This window comes from Dendropsophus ebraccatus, chromosome 4, assembly GCF_027789765.1.
Source record: "Dendropsophus ebraccatus isolate aDenEbr1 chromosome 4, aDenEbr1.pat, whole genome shotgun sequence".
In the NCBI taxonomy this organism is placed as follows: domain Eukaryota; kingdom Metazoa; phylum Chordata; class Amphibia; order Anura; family Hylidae; genus Dendropsophus; species Dendropsophus ebraccatus.
Window position 1 is genome coordinate 26,830,999 of NC_091457.1, and position 20,082 is coordinate 26,851,080.

The 20,082-nt window shown below is 40.7% G+C and overlaps 1 protein-coding gene across 14 annotated transcripts in view; it reads left to right on the forward strand.

Moving 5' to 3' along the window:
* Positions 1–20,082, forward strand: part of NRXN2 (neurexin 2) — a 609,925-nt gene that overhangs the window by 357,099 nt on the left and 232,744 nt on the right. For all 14 annotated transcript variants that reach the window (XM_069965315.1, XM_069965314.1, XM_069965322.1 and 11 more), the window contains one exon: positions 1,349–1,468. In XM_069965315.1, coding sequence (XP_069821416.1) covers positions 1,349–1,468 — 120 coding nt within the window. The remainder of the gene's footprint in view (positions 1–1,348; positions 1,469–20,082) is intronic.

Here is a 20,082-nt window from a genome sequence, read left to right on the forward strand (position 1 = left end):
TCACCAGTTTTTCAGCCATCACAATATGGGCCTTGTTGCTCAGATTCTTACACTTGAAGAACTGACTGTTAACTTGTCACCTAATATATCCAACTCTTTGACAGTCCATTGTAATAATCAATGTTATCGATTTCACCTGTCAGCAGTTTTGAGGTTATGGCTGATCAATGTATATCCATATCCAAATAAGCTTGATGAAAACCCTTGGCTTAATTATCAGGTTGGCTTTCCCCTTTGCTAATGTCAGAGTCTCCATTAATTTTACTATAGATGAAACCAGTTTAGTGAAGATGGATACTGAGGTTAGAAATTAGTTTGTCAAAGTTGTTTCAGCAAATATGTCAAAGTGTGCACCTCGGAAATGTCAAGCTTACATCATGGTAAAGGGTCTTAACCTGCAGGCCAAAAAGGGTTACAGAAGGTCCTAGTACCCTATCTAGATACTGCACAGTAATCTTAACCTCTTTACTACCTGTCACAGATGAGTGCTAGTTCCCCAACCGTGATGTTAGTTAATGTTGTCGGTGCTGTAAACAAACATCACCAGGAAACTAGACAGGGCCTCCCCAGGGTTGTTTGACTACGTAATGTACAATATTACTGCTATGGCCTAATAGTGGCCATGGATATAACTGTGCACAGGTGTGAGAATACAGACATGCATATTTTTGTGATTGAAGCATCTATATGGATTTGGCGGAGATGGGTGGAATATTTATAGCCATGGTAAGGAAATGTAGACAATGAGCAAATTAGACAAGGTACAGGAGTCACAAATTACTATATTAAAAAAAGTTAAAGTATAACTGTCATTTCAATGTCATTTTTCAGAAATCAATAAATATCAATAGTACAAGTGATTATAAGAAACTCTGTAATAGGTTTTATTAAGCAAATGCGTTTCCTTCTGTACTCAACAAGCTGTTTTCCTACCTCCCCTTACTACAGAAGAAGCAGGATTTCTGTGTCCATTATGCCCTATGGAGACGGGAGGGGTCTAGGGGGGAGAGTGAGCACAGAGAGGAGAAAAGTTAGCCCTGCAAAACACTACATCCTGCAATCTTCTCTCACCTTGATCTTAGATAAGCACTGACCTTTCTTACCTCTGAATCCAGTGTACTATGTGCCCAGATAGTCTGCAAACTGTACAGCTGCTTCTCTCCTCTTCCTACTCACTCATCCCCCTCGGCCCTTCCGACCTCTGTAGGTGATAATGTACTCAGCAAACCCGTCTTCACTTTGCTCCTCTGTAATGAAGATGGCTTTGCCTGATATAAAAATATATTGTAAGCAATAGGTGATGATATGTACAAGAAGCCACCATGTTCTTTGTCTATTTTTCTTACAGGCCCCAGCACCACCTGCTCAGAGGAATCGTGTGGTAATCTGGGTGTATGTCTACAACAGTGGGATGGCTTCATATGTGACTGCACTATGACCTCCTATGGAGGACCTGTTTGCAATGATCGTAAGTTTACTAAGCTCTTTTATTAAATGCAAACCTGTAAACTGACATTCTTCATATAAAATCTCACATTATAACCTGAATATTTAATATGTTCCGGCTTTTACCACAGCTTTAAATGATATAGATTATCCAGCTTCCTAAGAGTCCCCGGTTCATCATTAGTTGTATGTGCTCCTGTCTATAATGGTTCCAGTCCAGTGTATCACTATTACTCATGGACGACCATTAATGTAATTGGGACTAACTTTAAATTAATAAAAATAGATCATATAAGTCATGTAATAGTTCCAACCATTCTAATGAAATCCCTGTGAAGCTTTGTAAAGATGACGTCTATGCGTGATATAAATTAGCTCTACTACAGAACTGTGTACATCCACAATGCAGAGATCTCAGCGCTCCAGGTCCCCATACATGTTCCCCACAAACATATGGATATTTGTGTGCTCTCAATAAAGAGAAGAGGAGTAAGGCACTTCCAGACTTTTCTGGTGGTGGCTTATCTCCCCAAAAACAAAAGGCTTGGACAGCTGTAATTTAACATGTCTAATTCTTCTCTCCCAACATCCTCTGTTGGGGAACAGCTGGGAAGCCCCAATATACATTATACCACTGGCAATTTAGGCGACATTTGCCAAATCTGTATGGGAACTTTTAGAATCTAAAATATTATAGGGGGATTTGTTCACATATAAAAATTATAATGGCTTCATAAACATTGTAAGATTGTCCAGTTTAGCAAACCAATTTTTTATATACCCTCTTAGGGGTCCTCAGTTGGAACCCATATCTCTTGGCCAAAGAACATCTCTTGATCTGGAGGACCTGTCCAGTGGACATTGTGTAATACTTACATTGCCCACAGGTGGCACTACAGGGAAACTGAACACTAACTGTCAGGTTTCCTTAATGTTGGTGGTGCCATCAGGGGTTACTCTGTGATAACTTTATACTTATGAGACCCTTCTAACAGCTAGGGATTGTCCATAACTGAGAACCCTCACAAGATTAAACTATAGCAAAAAATGTAATTGATTCATGTGTTTTTACCAACAAATCTTATGTACAGGCTGTCAATCACTTTATTAGATATTAGTTTTCAGTCATGATATATGAATTAATGAGAGGTTCACATTACATTTGGGCGCTACCATTTGATACCTTCTTTGAACTTACATGACTGTATTGGCAGTTGCATCTCAGACATATGTCTGCCATTGATTCCCTTTCCTATACAACATGCAGCTGTATTGAAAAGCATACATATGTGAAAGACTAATAGGTCATCCATGCTCCACTGGAAATTTTAGAGAATTAAAAAAAAAACATACAAAGTAGATCTTTCCAAAAAGAAAAAAAACTTGCTCTCTGGTGCAACCTTCAGTTCAATACCTAATTAAGAAGCCTTAAAGCAAGAGTGAGGATTTAATAAGCTAAATCAGAATTTAAAGGAGAGATCCCATGAAAATAAAAAAATACAGGAACTAATAAATAAAGTATACTTACCCGTCCCTGTTCCTCCACAACGCTGCCTTACCAATCTCTGACGGCCACTGGTCTCCAGCAGCTCCTGCTGCTGCAACATCATTCATATCACTGCATTGATGGATAGCTCGCTCAGCCAATCAGTGAGCAGGCAATCCATTAACAGGGTTGTGACGTTCCAGCAGCAGGACCCAGGGCTGTGACCTAGGAAGAAGCCTCCTGAAAATGACTTCCTGTGTCTGTTAGAGAGAGGCGGGAGCCGCTATAAGGTGGTATGGAGCAGGTACGTATACTTTCTTCATAATGTTTATGCACCCTTATCTGCAATATATATATATATATATTTATTTATTTTTGAGACTTTCTCTTTAGTAAGTCATGTTCTAAGGCTTCTTAAAGTGTTAGTAAAAGTTAGTAAAGTACAGTGAAAAAATTTTGGCATATGGTCCAGGTGCGTTATAACTTTCGATCGTACTGGGTCTGAAACCCTGAGACCAGCTCCAATTGTAAGTTATAAGTGAGTGAAGCACACACGGCTGTGTGCTTTACTTCACGGCCATCTCCTGATCTAACTTATTACAGGAGGCAGGCTCTATTGTAAGCCTATGATGCCCAATTCCTATAATCAGTTAGATCTGGCACTCTGGGAGGGAAGCATGTGGTTAAGCGCTTCACCCATCTATAAATGAAAGCTCAAAGAAACCTGCTGTGATCGAAACGAAGCAAGCATTAACTTGAAGGAATTCTCCTTGTAAAATGTGGCAACAGAGAGCAAGTTATTTTCCTTTTAGGAGAGAAAGCTACTGTACCTTTTATATCCTTTTTATAGACATATAGGGGAGATTTATCAAACATGGTGTAAAGTGAAACTGGCTCAGTTGCCCCTAGCAACCAATCAGATTCCATTTTTCTTTCCTCACAGACTCTTTGGAAAATGAAAGGTGGAATCTGATTGGTTGCTAGGAGCAACTGAGCCAGTTTCACTTTACACCATGTTTGATAAATCTCCCCCATAAAATTCTTGTCTACAGGTATCCATATATACCCCCTTCATTCACATCTTCCTCTTCCCCTTGGTTTGGTTGAAATTGATAGACATGTCTGTCTGTATGTATATGAATACAGCAAACAGAGTTTAGTTCGGCACTCAGGTAATCAGCAGTGGTGAACGTAGACAGAAACCAGTCCCACGTAAGCAATAGTAATAAATTTCTCGGCACTCACCAATCAGCTATGCTTGTAATGTTTATTGTATCTTCGAAGATGAAAACTGGCAAGGTGCAAGCCTAAATGCGTCCTGTACCATTTGTTTTTCATCTTCGAAGATGCAATATACATTACAAGCATAGCTGATTGGTGAGTGCCGAGAAATTTACTAGCCATATATACTCAATGTAGTTGCTAAATGCAATGTGAACCTAACCTTGACAGAAGTAGCGTCATGTTTTTGGCTCTCTACAGCCCACTCTCTCTAGATGGTGCTCACATTGCAATAGACCTTATTATTCAATAAAATGAATGTAACTACTGTAATTTATAGTGAATGTCTAACAGTCGATGGCAATACACGGTAAGTACAACAATTCGCACCTAATTGTATGTAAAGGCCTAGTATTGACAATGTGAAGGCTGTGTGTCTTACAAGATGATGTTTACATGTGGAGATTTTTCGATCCCCTTATGACATTGCATTACGGCTGACAATGGGAGTCTATTCATTCCTATGTAGAAGACGTCAATGAGCTGTTCCCATGCAATGACAGGGCCTGTCTGCAGAACAGTTTCAGCATGACAAATCAATTTCAATCACAATGGCAGCAATTATCATCAATGAAGAGCAGTCGCTAAAGGTCATTGTAGAGAGTCCACACACCCTGAGAGGAGAGGCAAGGACGGGGTGTCACTCAGCTCAATGATTATATAGATAATTTACGGTGTAGACTTTACTTTTACATGGCTTATCATGAACATAGAATTAAAGTGTGCATTCCCTGAGATAATAAATGGCTTCACATACCTGGAAGGGGTCAGATTGAAATCTTCACATCATAATCTGCGTAATGAATATGTGTCAGCATGCCCGATGCTCGCCAGTGCAAGGTAAGGTAATAGTCGCTGACAATTTCTCTTTGCCAAAATATACAAAACTGCATTTACGGCTCATTTCGGGCTTGGTAATAAAACACCCATAGACATCTATGGGACCCTACTGTACGGCCATATGACTTTGATTTCATATACGTAAAGCATAAAGAATTTTTTGTTGAGTCCAACACACATAAAACAGAGCCATTTTGCTGAGCTTTTCCCTTCTACAAACATAGATTATCTCTATAATACAGCAATATACAGAAGTACCATATGGCAGAACAGGAGCTGTGTATTGCTCTGTATTATGGCCTACTTGTATGCCTGTGTTCTTAGATATGGTTGACTTGTCATTGACCTATAGTATGATATAAAATGTAGGTATAGAAAAATGTTTATAGAAATGTGCAATATTGAGGAGAGAGAACAGTTTATATGCTGTTACTATGCTCAGGATAGGTCATCATCAGTATTAGATCGGTGGGGTGCAACTCCTACTGATCCGCCGTTTGACCCAGCTGTGGCTTCAGCATAGAAGTGTATGGGAGTTGAGCTGCAGTAACCCCAAATGGCCACCATATAATGAATGGCACTGTGTCCATTCACTGTGTGATCTGTCTGATCGGTGTCGGGATGCCTAGATATCCATAAACATTATCTCCATATTGCAAACCTTTCTATATTCATTTTTCCATAACTAAAAATTAATTACATTTTATTCCATGGGTCGATGATATAGGTAAACATTTATACTAAGCTAATAAATGTTCATTCCTGTTCGATTTAATAGTAAGATACTGGATTCAAAGGAGAAGTCCAGCATTTTATAAAACCCGGCATCCTGCAGGGGGAGGGGGAAATTGATCACAATTACTAACTTACCTCTCCTTCTGGCCGCGGTGAGCAGCGGCTGCGGTAGCCCCGCCAGAAGTCGTTTTCCCTCCGGGTTGTGATGATGTCACGACTCGGGGGAAAAGGCACGCCAACTGTTGAACTGGCTATACAGCCAATCAGTGACTGGAGCAGAATCCCGCCCAGTTCATCAGCCAAGTCGTGACTCGTGATATGGACACCCCAGAGATCCTGGAGCCTGCGGTCATTCCTGCCACTCAACGAGGGGACAAGGAGAGGTAAGTTAGTAATTGTGATCAATTTCCCCCCTTCCCCTGCAGGATGACGGGTTTTAGAAAACGCCGGACTTCTCGTTTAAGATGTCCACATCACGTTGGTGGATGCAGACTATCACCGTCACAGTTCTCTTTCATGTTCTCCGACTTATCTACTGTACACTTTCTCCTATGCGGTTATGAAGTCTAGCATTGCCATACATAGAGCAGCCTCACTTTGTTTTGCCCTAATTTGGCTACAATTATCCTAAATGTGTGGACTATTATCTGTTTCATGTTCACCCAGAAGTACAGCTAGTTCTTCTCCATCTTACTTTCCTGACTTACAATAACCTGTACTGCAGCGAATGTTTAATTCATAGTCTTTATTTCTAATTCATAAACAAATGATTGAATTTACACCCATTGCCATCAAATTGCCGAAAAATTATTACCTGAGAAGTAAGTTTTCTTTGCTTACGTTTTTTAAGACATACACTGTAACCGAAGGTTACCATAAAAGCTTTTTAACAATGCAATAAAAATAACAATAAAGGAGCTGCCCGGGGATGAATATAAAGGCAAAGTAAAAAAAAAAAGGCATACTCACAGATCCTGTTCCCCCGACGTCTCAGTCCCACTAGCTCCTGATCCACTGTCCTCTCTGGGTCTTCCTGGTTCCTGTTAAGTCAATCATGAGCTTAGACCGGTCACCACTGTTGATTGGCCAAGTGGGAAAGTTCCTGCACTCTAGTGACATCAGAATAACCAGGAGGAAGCAAAGAGCTGCAGTGGGTGAGGGAGCAGGGGAGGTGAGTATGCCTTTTTTTTAATAAATTAATTTTTTTATTTTATTTTGACAGCACCTAGGGCCCTTCTTTAATATATTTTTGTCCTTGAAAAATGCTTTTAAATATCCCCATTACAACAAGCTTTTTCTATATATTCTGTGTCACATTATGAATACTCATAGACATTTCTGATTTCTATTTTTCTGCTCTGGTTTCCCCATGACAACATTCCCTGCCGTGGTTGAACTTTGTCATAGGGAATTTATAAACAGTACCCAAAGTAATGTTGACATCTGACTTTATCTTGCACATGTCCATAGAAAACAGCCTGCATACTGTCCGCAATTGCAGACAGTATAGGACCCATTGTATTCTATTGGTCAATGCACAAGACAGTGGTATATTGTACCTTTAACAGATACATGTATTAAGGGATCCCATATGGTATGAAATAGTGTTGTTTACTATGCTGTTCCCTAATATACTGATACGTAAAAGCCAGGTAAAAGCCAAAAGGACACTCCTGGCCTATGTCTCTAACTTTAACTCTTGGCCTAACTCTAAAAGACTAAAAACATGATGTGAACAGGACCTTACTTGACATTTTCTGTGTACGCCATTGAGCCTTTGGTCTAACACTAGTGGCTATTCTCCTCTGCCAGCTGTATACTATGGAGGTATTGTATGATGTAGGGAGCTTATGCTAAAACATATCATCAAAGGTTTAATAATTGTTATGTCTCAGGCACTTAGCACAGTAGATTCGGGACTATACAATTGTTCCTCCGGCGCGCTGAAAGATGTTGTGTATTACATTCACTTGGTCGGCAGTGGTAGCACTTACTTTTCTATAATCTGCAAAAAAGTACATGTGGATCAATGCCAGGAAACAATTTATCCCATATACCATGTGAATGATTTTTCATAAAATGGGTAATTTCAGTTTTTGAAAGCCTGTCTCCTAACATACTGTACTGGGGAGAATAACTGTGCGTAGAACGAGCCGCCGACAATCATGTAGCGGCGATATTAAAGGGGTTTTCAGGGCCTAATGTCCGATGACCTATCCTGAGGACAGCACGCCACAAAGCAGAACATAGTCACAGCTCAAATTTTACAGCAGTGAAAAGGAAGGATGCAAATGTTATTAATACTCAAATCCCGTGGGACTCCAGTTGTATCCACAGTGAGTAATACCAGCATCCAAAAAGGGGATCACGTATAACAGGGATGGGGAACCTTCGCCCCTCCAGCTGTTGCAAAACTACAATTCCCATCATGTCTGGACAGCCAAAGCTAAAGCTTTGGCTGTCCAGGCATGATGGGAATTGTAGTTTTGCAACAGCTGGAGGGGCGAAGGTTCCCCATCCCTGACATACAATAATACCAAAAGACTAAGGCTGGGTTCACACTACGTTTTTGCAATCCTTTTTTTTTTTTCATCAGTTTTTTGTAAAAAAAGACTGATGTAAATAACGGTTGTATGTGTGTGCATTCATTTTGATCCATTTTTTCATTGAATTCTATTATAAAAAAAAGAAAAAAAACGGATCCATTTTTTTTAACGGACAACAAAATGAGGTCGTCTACGTTTTTGTGTACGTTAAAAAAACGGATCCGTTATGATGCGTTTTTTATTTTTTTATAATGGAATTCAATTGAAAAACTGATGCACACACGCATTCGTTTTTAGCGTTTTTTTTTCTCCCAAAAAACAGATGGAAAAAAAAAAAGAACGATTGCTGCAACGTAGATGAACCCAGCCTTATTCCTCCATATATGATGCATGAACCTCTACAGGGTGTCTATTAAGTATTCCTTATAAAGACCTGTGAGTAGGTCAAAACATGTATTTTTTTATACCATGGAGAAATAAATCGTTTTGCATTATTGTACGTGATCTCTTTACGGTTGCTGATACTATGACTTTTCTCAGGATATCTCAGGTCATCAATATTAGGTCAATGCCAACTACTGGAACCTCCGTCAATCATATTTTTGCCAGAACCATGGCGCCGACATACACAGTATACAGTATGTAGACAGCTCCATACGTTGTATAGTGGCCACAATGGGTTACTGCAGCTCAGCCTATTGGATGGAGCAGAGTTGAGGTAACCCAGCACAACCAGTATACCACATATGGCTCTATCTGCTTCTGACTATGGACAGGGGGTGTCGGCACCCCGCTTATCTAAGATTCATGACCTAGCCTGACAATTGGTCATCACTAGAAATGAGCGAACCTAGTGCATGCTCGAGTCCATCTGAACCCGAGCGTTCGGCGGTGGCTGCTGAACTTGGATAAAGCTGTAAGGCTATGAGGAACATGGATATAGTCATTGGCGGTATCCATGTTTTCCACATAGCCTTAGAGCTTTATCCATCTTCAGCAGCCCCAGCTAATCAAATGCTGAACGTTCGGGTTCGGATGGACGCAAGCATGCTCCAGGTTCGCTCATCTCTAGTCATCACTAAATTTGTATGACTGCTGGGCCCATTATATCAGTATATACACATCTCCCATTGTGTGTAATGTATAGGAGCGCACTAGCTCCTCTTTGTGCCTCTAATATAAAAGCTAAAGCCCAGATGAGATACAATATTCTTTTGTTAAATGTTACATACAAAGGAATTATAAGACATATGGTTAGGATTCGAGAAACACAAGTGGTCTCGTGTTGAGTTACTATGGATTTCCCCTTTTATGGCTACTCCTTGAAGGTTACCATGGCGACCAGCACTGCTACCCCCACGGTTTGAAACCCAATCCTTTAATATGGAGCCATTTATTAATATGTATTTATTGATATCAATGCAACACAAACATCTCTGTCAACGTCCATTACGGGTCTTATTTACAGGAGGATTTAGAGGAGCCGTTCATTGCGTCTGAAGGATTATCAATACTCTGACTCATGGCCCAGCTTTATGTGATTGTGTAGAACATCACCGCTAAGACACCATTACATCAGGCTCTAGTCAAGGACGCAGCTCGTCGAGTTTAAAGGGGTTATCCAGCGCTACAAAAACATGGCCCGCTCTTGTCTCCAGGTCAGGTGTGATTTGCAATTAAGCTCCATTTACTTCAATGGAACTGAGTTTCAAACAGCACCCAATCTGGGGACAAGAGTGGGGCAAAAGTGACCATCTGACCTGGGCTCTTTGTATAGATAGTACTGATAGAAACTGTGAGGTGGTAAAATGTAACACAGCTAAAAATAGGAACACCATAAGGTGAGAACAATAGACCACACACTAGGTAGATAATAGAGATTATAGATTGCTGTGCTGTTGTGTAGGCAAAACATATACATACAGTATAACATATTTTAAAAATAGAGCTTGATGTCTGCCAGTATTCACACTGGTGTCAGGTGCCGCCCCATGTCAGGAGAAGGTTAGTCATGACTTCATTAAGAACACATTGTATTTGGGTTTATTAGGCAAATATGCCATTATCTGCATTCAAAAATTCTTTCCCCAGCCCCCCCCCCCCCCTCTCATCCACTGCTCATTATCAGGAAATCTCGACTCTTTTACATCAGTCGAGCCCTGTGTAACCTATGGAGAGGGGAGAGGGGAGGAGGGAGATTAGTCGGCAGCAGAGCGCAGAGAATGAAGGATTACACAGTGGGAGCTGTATGAAAGCCAGTATTCAGAGGTCAGAGAGGTCAGTGCTGACATCAGAGGAGATAGCCTGGTGATGTAGTTGTAAATTAACTCTTTGTTGTCCTGTTTTGGTGCCTCATCTCCCTCCACCCTTCCCCTCTCCACAGAAAACCAAGACAGGGGGTGAGAGCTTCAAACTGCTTTTTTACGATAAAAAAGCATTTTTCACAAAGTTTCTTAAAATCACCTGTACTATTGATTTCTGCAAAAAAATTTAAACAACAGTGACACTTTAAGGATGTTTTGAAGCTCAGTGGGTCCTGTTTTCAAGCAACGATCAAACAACCAACGAGAAATCGTTTGTTGGGTGCTGACACCAATCATTTATCAATCTTAAACATTCGTTGTAATTCCACATTCTGTAACTAATCTCTCACTGATCGCTCACTTTAATTCCCCATTGCTCCTTCATTTGCTGGGATCCGATGAAGTAAACTATTGTTGTAACAATCTTAGGAAAGATCATTGCTAACAGCTATCGATCTGTGTAATATGATGAACGATTTCAGGTTAAAGGGGTACTCCACTCAGGAAAATATAACCCTGTTTAATGCCTACCCATAATCTAAGTTTGTTTGTAATACGTTTTTATTACATGATTTGGGCTATTTATCTGCTATACATCCTGACTCTACAGAAAGTCCTCACTTCCCAGTCCACTTGGTCCACTTCCTGATCTCCAGTCTTCTGTCCTCCCCCCTCCCTTCTGAGACCAAATTCACATGATCTGTCTCTTCTGAAGCCAGGCAAGCTGTAATACCTCAAACTGTAACCCCACCAACCACTGACATCCCACCAATCAGTGAGCACCTGGCCAAGGAAAGGGGAAACAACAAAACAGTGACAGCCTCCTGAGCAGTGTAGGGTAAAGGAAACACATTTGTTTCATCTATATCTCTCTTTCTCATTTATCTATGTAGGTGGATAGATAGATAGATAGATAGATAGATAGATAGATAGATAGATAGATAGATAGCAGAAACGGCCTGGTTTACTATAATGTCATTTTGAAATACTAAATGTCCACATATCATGGGAAATAATGATCTCCTTACACATCATATATTCCAGGGTGAAACTGACAGCCCAAAAAAACTTGATATTATTGTATGTGAAGACATATATTAACACTATTAAAGCAAGGTGTGCAGAGCTATGCCGTGCGGTGTACTGGCATCATGTTACACGGCAAGAAGAGATAAGCAGATTGATATAAAGATGTGTAAAAATGATTCCATATAACTTGTAATTTTTTGATTAAAATCTCTAATCATTCTGTGCTTAAGAGTCTAGTGGGCGGTCCCTGTATGAACATGAGCACAGATAGCTTTAATTCACTGATTAGGACCGCCCACTGGACTTCTAAGCTCCTAGTCTGGATCTAGAGTGATCACTACCTATGCTTATAGCTATCCTCAGTTTTAGCCTGGATGGTGTATGCAGGCTCACGCATGCTGGATTACTGGCTCCTTGAAGCTTACTTTAGGTTATAGAATAAATCTACTACAGGGTTAAGCATGTACTTTATATACAGTACCTTGAAATTGTATTAGCATATATTATCGATCAGAGCTGCGTTCACTATTTGAGCTGAAATCTCTTAACATTTAGTACTGGCTTATTATCTACAGTCTGCTCTGGTGACTTTAATTTAGTCTTCATCTTAGTGAAATGTATTGTGTGACTACTTCATTAAAGCTTAGCACATCTGAGGGTTGTAAACAAGCTTATTCACTCTTTCCAATAATTATGAGCAGAATTATGATTGCAGCTCTGGCCTATTAATACAGATTGCATCGGAATCAGTGTTGGGTACCTGTAAGTATAGCAATGTATTTACAGAGCTGCTCTCACTCTCTTTGACACTGATTTAACATGGGATTTGTAGAGTCAGAGGTAAAATACATGGTAAAATATGCTACAAAACACGTCTTTCTCTGGATTTTATAATCCGCCGCAGGCCTTTAAAGTCCAAATATTCTCTTGTGTTCTACTATAGTTTTCTGTAGATCTTTCATGCAGAATCCACATAGAAAAGCCAAAGCAAATCCTTAGCTGGAGCGTTTCTAGTGTTTGTTTAACGGGAAAGAAAAGAATATACGGGAAGTATATATGTCAATGACCCTTACCTGTCCTCAGGCACATACATGGCTGTGTCTACCAGGGATCACTCTGTAGAAAATCCATAGCATTACATAGATGCCAATTAGGGCAAGTATACATCCAGGCTGTCCATTGCTTACAATGCTGGCTTCACATGCTGCTCATGTTATAACTTGTGTCTCTAGTACAAATCGCTGCTGTTTTGCACTCATTTAGAGATTTTGTCATGCACATTTTTTGTAAAAACACACATGATTTTGCTGTTAAAACCTAAACATGATAAAAAGGCAGAAAAAAAAAAATCAATGCATGTCGTAAAGACAGCATAATGTCATAGATAGGGTTGTAAAGGGTATAGGGGTAAAAGGGGTTATCCAGCAAAAATCTTTTTCTTTCACATCAACTGGTTTCAGAAAGTTATATAGATTTGTAATTTACTTCTATTTAAAAATATTAAGCCTTCCAATACTTATTAGCTGCTGTATGTCCTGCAGGAAGTGTTGTTTTCTTTCCAGTCTGACACAGTGCTCTCTGCTGACACCTCTGTCCAAGACAGGAACTGTGCAGAGCAGTAGCAAATCCCCATAGAAAACCTTTCCTGCTTTCCTGTCAGACTGAAAAGACAACAACATTTCCTGCAGGACATACAGCAGCTGATAGGTATGGGAAGACTTGAGATTTTTAAATAGAAATAAATTACAAATCTGAAACCAACTGATTTAAAAAAAAAAAAAAATCTGTAGTGGAGGCTGCAGAATGAAGCCTCCACTACTATGATCGGACTTGTCTGTCTTTGGCAGCTCCATAGACAATGACTGGAACAGCGGTGCTCCTTCACTCCTTTAAAACAAAGGACTCGGAGCTCTGTTCTTGAGATCACGTGGGCTCCCAGCTGCGACCCTACTGCCCCATTAGATTAGATCTTTGAACCTTGGAATACCCTAATACTCCCAAACATTGATGCTTTTTTTAAAAAAAACAGCACCACACTTGTCTTCAGGTTGTGTGTGGCATTACTACTTGGCTCTATTCACGTCAATGGAACTGAGCTGCAATACCACACACAACCTGAAGACAAGGGTGGCGCTCTTTCTGGATAACCAGAATAACCTGGATATCCTGTGCTATTCTGTGCTGCTGTAATTGTATATATAGAAGGGCCTATGCAGCCTTTGGCTATGTTCACACAACGTCAAAAATAGAGAAAAGATGCCCGCTTTTGAAATTTAAAATAACGTCCGTTTTTGCCGCGATTTAATTGACAATGCACTGCATTAAGGTCAATGGAAAGACGGACGTCCAATGCACACAATGGGGGAGATTTATCAAACATGGTATAAAGTGAAACTGCCTCAGTTGCCCCTAGCAACCAATCAGATTCCACCTTTCATTCCTCACAGACTCTTTGGAAAATGAAAGGTGGAATCTGATTGGTTGCTAGGGGCAACTGAGCCAGTTTCACTTTACACCATGTTTGATAAATCTCCCCCAATGTATTGAATAACAGACGTTATCATCGCGGACGTCAAAATAATGATCATGACAATTATTTTCGGACGTCTTTTGCAAACAGTGGATTCTTCTTTTAGTTGTTCCCACACAGTTTTTCTTTTGTCACTGTTTTGTCCATTTTAACTATTAAATTCAATGGACTTTCCAATTAAAGGGGTTATCCAGCGCTACAAAAACATGGCTACTTTTCCCTCTCTCTTGTCTCCAGTTCAGGTGTGGTTTGCTATTAAACTCCATTCACTTGAATGGAACTGAGATTGAAACCCCACCCAATCTGGGGACAAGAGAGGGGGAAAAGTCGCCATGTTTTTGTAGCGTTGGATTACCCCTTTAGGGTTACCGTATACGCAGCAGATCTGCAGCAGATTTGATGCTGTGTTCAGTTATTTATATCTAATCTGCTGCGTATCAGAAAATACCCTGCGATACGGTGTGTGTGTTTGTACCCTTAAAGGGGTTATCCAGCGCTACAAAAACATGGCCACTTTTCCCCTTACTGTTTTCTCCAGTTCAGGTGCAGTTTGCAATTAGGCTCCATTTACTTCAATGGAACTGAGTTTCAAAACCCCACCCAAGCTGGAGACAACAGTAGGGGGAAAGTGGCCATGTTTTTGTAGCGCTGGATAACCCCTTTAAGCCGCACCCAAAGGCCAATTAGTAACCCCAAACTAGAGTAATGTACCAACACCAGTCATTACAGGAAGGGGAGGCCAGGCTGCTAAATGACGTCCGTTATTTAAGACTCAAAACGACGGACCTCATTTTAAACGGAGCTGTAAAAACGTTGTGTGAACATAGCCTATTCCTCACAGTCTTATGACCTATCACTCCATGGTATGATACAACAGAAGTAGGCAGATATATTATACTACTATTATCCTATTAGACTGTAGTATGCTATCAATGAGGAGCACTCTGCGCAGTAGTGAGACACCATCCAGCTGCTGCACTACACTGCGTCCTGGCTTCGTGATTCTGACACCTAATATATCAGGGAATCACCTGTCTGCCCACATTTCATGTAATCCAGCCACTAAGCCCCTTCTATCCTGCAGAAATTCAAGCTCAATTCTCCAAAGTAGTTTAGGTGAAGTGTATAAAAATGAGCACTCTGGAGACATCTGCTGGAGGAATGCAGCCACTTCCACATGGATAGTGCGCCGAGGCGGAAGAACCGCCGAGAGCTCACAAATCATTTCTCTCAGGGCTTTCCTCCAATTTACTCGCCTCTTATGTTGTGCATTTTAAAAGACCGATGTGAGGACTAGAAAAACCAAATATTTGAAAACCCAAAAGTAATATTCTCCAGGTGGTAAAGCGAGCGATTTCTCAGCAATTGTTAGAACACAGGCGTAATTTGTAAGTGGCGCAGAAAAGCAAATAGAACCTAATAGTAGGGAAATATGAAGTGGTATTAAAGGGGTTAACCCCTTAAAGTGTCACTGTCATTTATTTATTTATTTATTTATTTATTTTGCAGAAATCAATAGTAAAGGCGATTTTAAGAAATTTTGTAATTGGGTTTATTAGCTGAAAAATGCATTTTTATCATGAAAAAGCGGTTTGAAGCTCTCCCCCCTGTCCTTATGGTTGTCTATGGAGAGGGGAGGGGTGAAGAGAGATGAGGCACCAAAACAGGACAACAAAGAGTTAATTTACAGCTACATTACCGGGCTATCTCCTCTGACATCAGCTCTGACTTCTCTGACCTCTGAATATCTGCTTTCACACAGGTCCCGCTGTGTAATCCTTTGTTCTCTGCCCTCTGCTGCCAACTAATCTCCCTCCTCCCCCCTCCCCTCTCCATAGGTTACACAGGGCTCGTCTGATGTAATAGAGTCGAGATTTCCTGATAATGAGCAGTGAATGAGAGAAAAGGGAGGGGGGGGGCCTGGGGAAAGTCTTTATGAATGCAGATAATGGCAGATTTGCCCAATAAACCCAATTACAAAGTTTCTTAAAATCGCCTGTACTATTGATTTCTGCAGAAAACAAAGAAACAAAAAAAAAATTACACTGACACTTTAAAGGAGAAGTCGGGAGAAAAACTTTTTACCCCATTCATGCAGTGAATCCAAACTATCTAACATCTTAATATACTCTATTCCCTAAAACAATGGTCTTACTGTGCATATCACCCCCTGCTATGGCCCTGGAAGTGGTCCGTTCATCTGCGCCATCTTGGGTTGTGACGTTCCTGCTTTGCGTCACAGATCAGGGCATTCTTTCTTCTGGGACGGCGACTACCTTTGATCTTCCTGCTACGTCTATTGGTTGAAGGGCTGTGATCTGTCTCATGGGAGGGGAATCGGAGAGTAGGCGTCATACAGGGGGAGGACAATAGGGAGCCCAGAATCTGTACACACTGAGCGGCGCGGCAGTACTGGTGTCAGAAAGTGCCAGAGATTTGTAATTTACTTCTATTAAAAAATCTCAAGTCTTCAAGTACTTATCAAGTACTGCAGGAAGCGGTATTATTTCCAGTCTAGAGAGCAGGAGAGGTTTTCTATGGGTATTTGCTGCTACTCTGGACAGTTCCTCACACAGACAGAGATGTCAGCAGAGAGCACTGTGGCAGACTGTAGAGAATACACCACTTCCTGCGGGACATACAGCAGCTGATAAGTACTGGAAGAGAATTGCAAATCAATGGCACTTGCTGGTACGAGTTCATTTGAAAGAAAAAAAATGGTGAACTACCCCTTTAAAGATTAAAAGTATAAGGAGTAAAAAGCAGGTGGTGGTCCAAATGCTGGGACCTCCACTGATCATGAGAAAGGAGATCAATTGTCCCCATGCTCAGCCACTGCTCCATTCATTCTCTATGGGACTGCCACCTGGCAATGTTCACTTGTCCCATAAAGAACGATTGCAGCAGTGACTCCATTCATTTGGGGGACAATTGACTTCCATTCTCATGATTAGTGGCAGTCCTAGAGGTTGGAGCATTAATCCTAATGGTGCGTTTACACAGGCAGATTTATCTGACAGATTTTGGAAGCCAAAGCCAGGAATGGATTTGAAAAGAGGAGAAATCTCAACCTTTCCTTTATAACCTGTTCCCTGTTTATAGTCTGTTCCTGTGTAAACGCACCATTAGCTATGTCTATCTAGATGGTGGCTACACCAGCCAAACAGGAGATCTTATGGTGTGCTTACACAGAGAGATTTAGCGGACAGATTTTGGAAGCCAAAGCCAGGAATGGATTTGAAAAGGAGAAATCTCAGTCTTTCCTTTATCACCTGTTCTCTGTTTATAGTCTGAATTTGGCTTTAAAGATCTGTCAGATAAATCTGTCTGTGTAAACACATGCCTAATGGTGCGTTTACATTAAGCGATTATCGTTTGAATTTTCGCGATAGCGATCACATTTGAGCGATAGTCGGCTCGTGTAAAACACAGCGACCGATCAAGCGAGGAGCGAGAAATCGTTCATTTTGATCTTTCAACACGTTCTCAAATTGTCGTTCGCTAAAAATTTTCAGATCGCTTCGTGTAAACAGTCTTTTAAAGATTCACCCTATGTGTGAGATGGGCTTAAACGCTGATCATACTAAAAATCTAATTGTTGCTTTAAAATCGATAAACGATTGATTGGCCGAATTATGGCTCTGTGTAAACAAACCATTATACCCTCTAAGGCTGGGTTCACACTACGTATATTTCAGTCGGTATTGTGGTCCTCATATTGCAACCAAAACCAGGAGTGGATTAAAGACACAGAAAGGATCTGTTCCCACAATGTTGAAATTGAGTGGATGGCCGCCATATAACAGTAAATAACGGCCATTATTTCAATATAACAGCCGTTGTTTTAAAATAACAGCAAATATTGTGTGAACAGATTTCTGTGTTTTCTGTGTTTTCAATCCACTCCTGGTTTTGGTTGCAATATGAGGACCACAATACTGACTGAAATACTGTATACGTAGTGTGAACCCAGCCTAATGGTGTATTTACAGAGACAGATTTATCTGACAGATTTTGGAAGCCAAAGCCAGGAATGGATTAGAAAAGAGGAGGAATCTCAGTCTTTCCTTTATGACCTGTTCCCTGTTTATGGTCTGTTCCTGGCTTTGGCTTCAAAAATCTGTCAGATAAATCTGCCTGTGTAAATGCACCCTAACTGGCAAAGACAATCACTAGCAGGTGCAAAGAGTAAAATGATTGCTTTATCAAGCTTATGCTGCATTTACACGGAACGATTATCATTCGAATTTTTGCTATAACGATCGCATTTGAGCAATAATCGTTCTTTGTAAACACAGCAAACGATCAAGCGACGAGCGAGAGATTGTTCATTTTCATCTTTCAACATGTTCTCAAATCGTCGTTCATCGTTCGCTAAAAGTTCGCAGATCGCTTTGTGTAAACAGTCTATCAAAGATTGGCCCTATGTGAAAGATGGGCTCAAGCGATCTAAAAAACGATCGCAATAACGATTTTTCTTACGATTTTTCTAACGATTTATTCGTCTAAGCGCTGATGGTTATAAAAACCAAATCGTTGCTTCAAAATCGTTAAACGATCGATTGGGCGAATTATCGCTTCGTGTAAACGCAGCATTAGTGAGGCACAGGCCACACCAACAACCAGACACCACTAAAATCTGGCATGGATCCAACAACTGTCCGCTTCCTGCTCTGTTATCTATATGTAACAAACAGCAGATCAGTGGGTTGCCCAGGTGTCAGCCCCTGGTGATCAGCAATTGATGGGCAATTCTGATGATTGGATCCATGCCGGATTTTAGTGGTTATCTGGTTGTCACTGTAGCTTGTGACTCCCAATCGTTTAACTCTTTTCTGATGGTCCATTTACACAGAAAGATTATCTGACAGATTATCTGCCAAAGATTTGAAGCCAAAGCCAGGAACAGACTATAAACAGAGATTAGGTAATTTCTCCTCTTTTCAAATCCCTTCCTGGCTTTGGCTTCAAATCTTTAGCAGATAATCAGTCAGATAATCTTTCTGTGTAACTGGACCCTTAGCCCAGACCACTGAATCAGTTGGCTCCTCACTCTCGCCTATTGCAGACCCTTTTTCCTTTTCTCATACAGCCCTCTTACTGAAATGCTGCATTTACACGGAACGATTATCGCGGAATTTGCACGATAACAATCGAATATGAACGATAATCGCACGTGTAAACGCAGCAAACGATTAGGCGACGAGCGAGAAATCGTTCATTTTGATCTTTGAACATGTTCTCAATTCGTCGTTGGTCGTTTGCAAAAAATTTGCAGATTGTTCCGTGTAAACAGTCGTTCACCGATTTAACCTATGTGCGAGATAGGCTTAAGCGATTGCAAAACGATTGCAAAACGATTTTCCGTACGATATACCGTTCCGTCTAAATGCTGATCGTTATAATAAAAAAAAAAAAACGTTACTTCGAAATCGTTAATCATACGATCGGACCAATTATCGATCCATGTAAACGCAGATTACATGTAATTTTGATGTGTCCATGATTCCATTCTCATGACATGCTTACCTATGCTTCAACCCATCTGCTCCTCATTCAATTAAAAATCTACTTACATGGTCTGGCTAGTAGACACCAATGCTCCCTCCTATGGTGTATTCCTGCAGCGTAGCAGTGGTCTCCGGTATAATACAGCTAAATAAATTTAAATCCCTCATACCTAAAAGGAATAAGCAGTAAGACGTTGCGACTGCTGTAGAACGATATGTGGACTACACAGCATGGTGTCCAGTAAGCCGCCACTCCTGCATAATTTTCCAAGAATGTAGCAATCAATTCGGTGAGCCCGCTGGGTGTCAGAGGTTTGCCGATAGACGCATGGCTGTGACTGCTGAGAAGCCATACAACATTACAGACCCCACACCA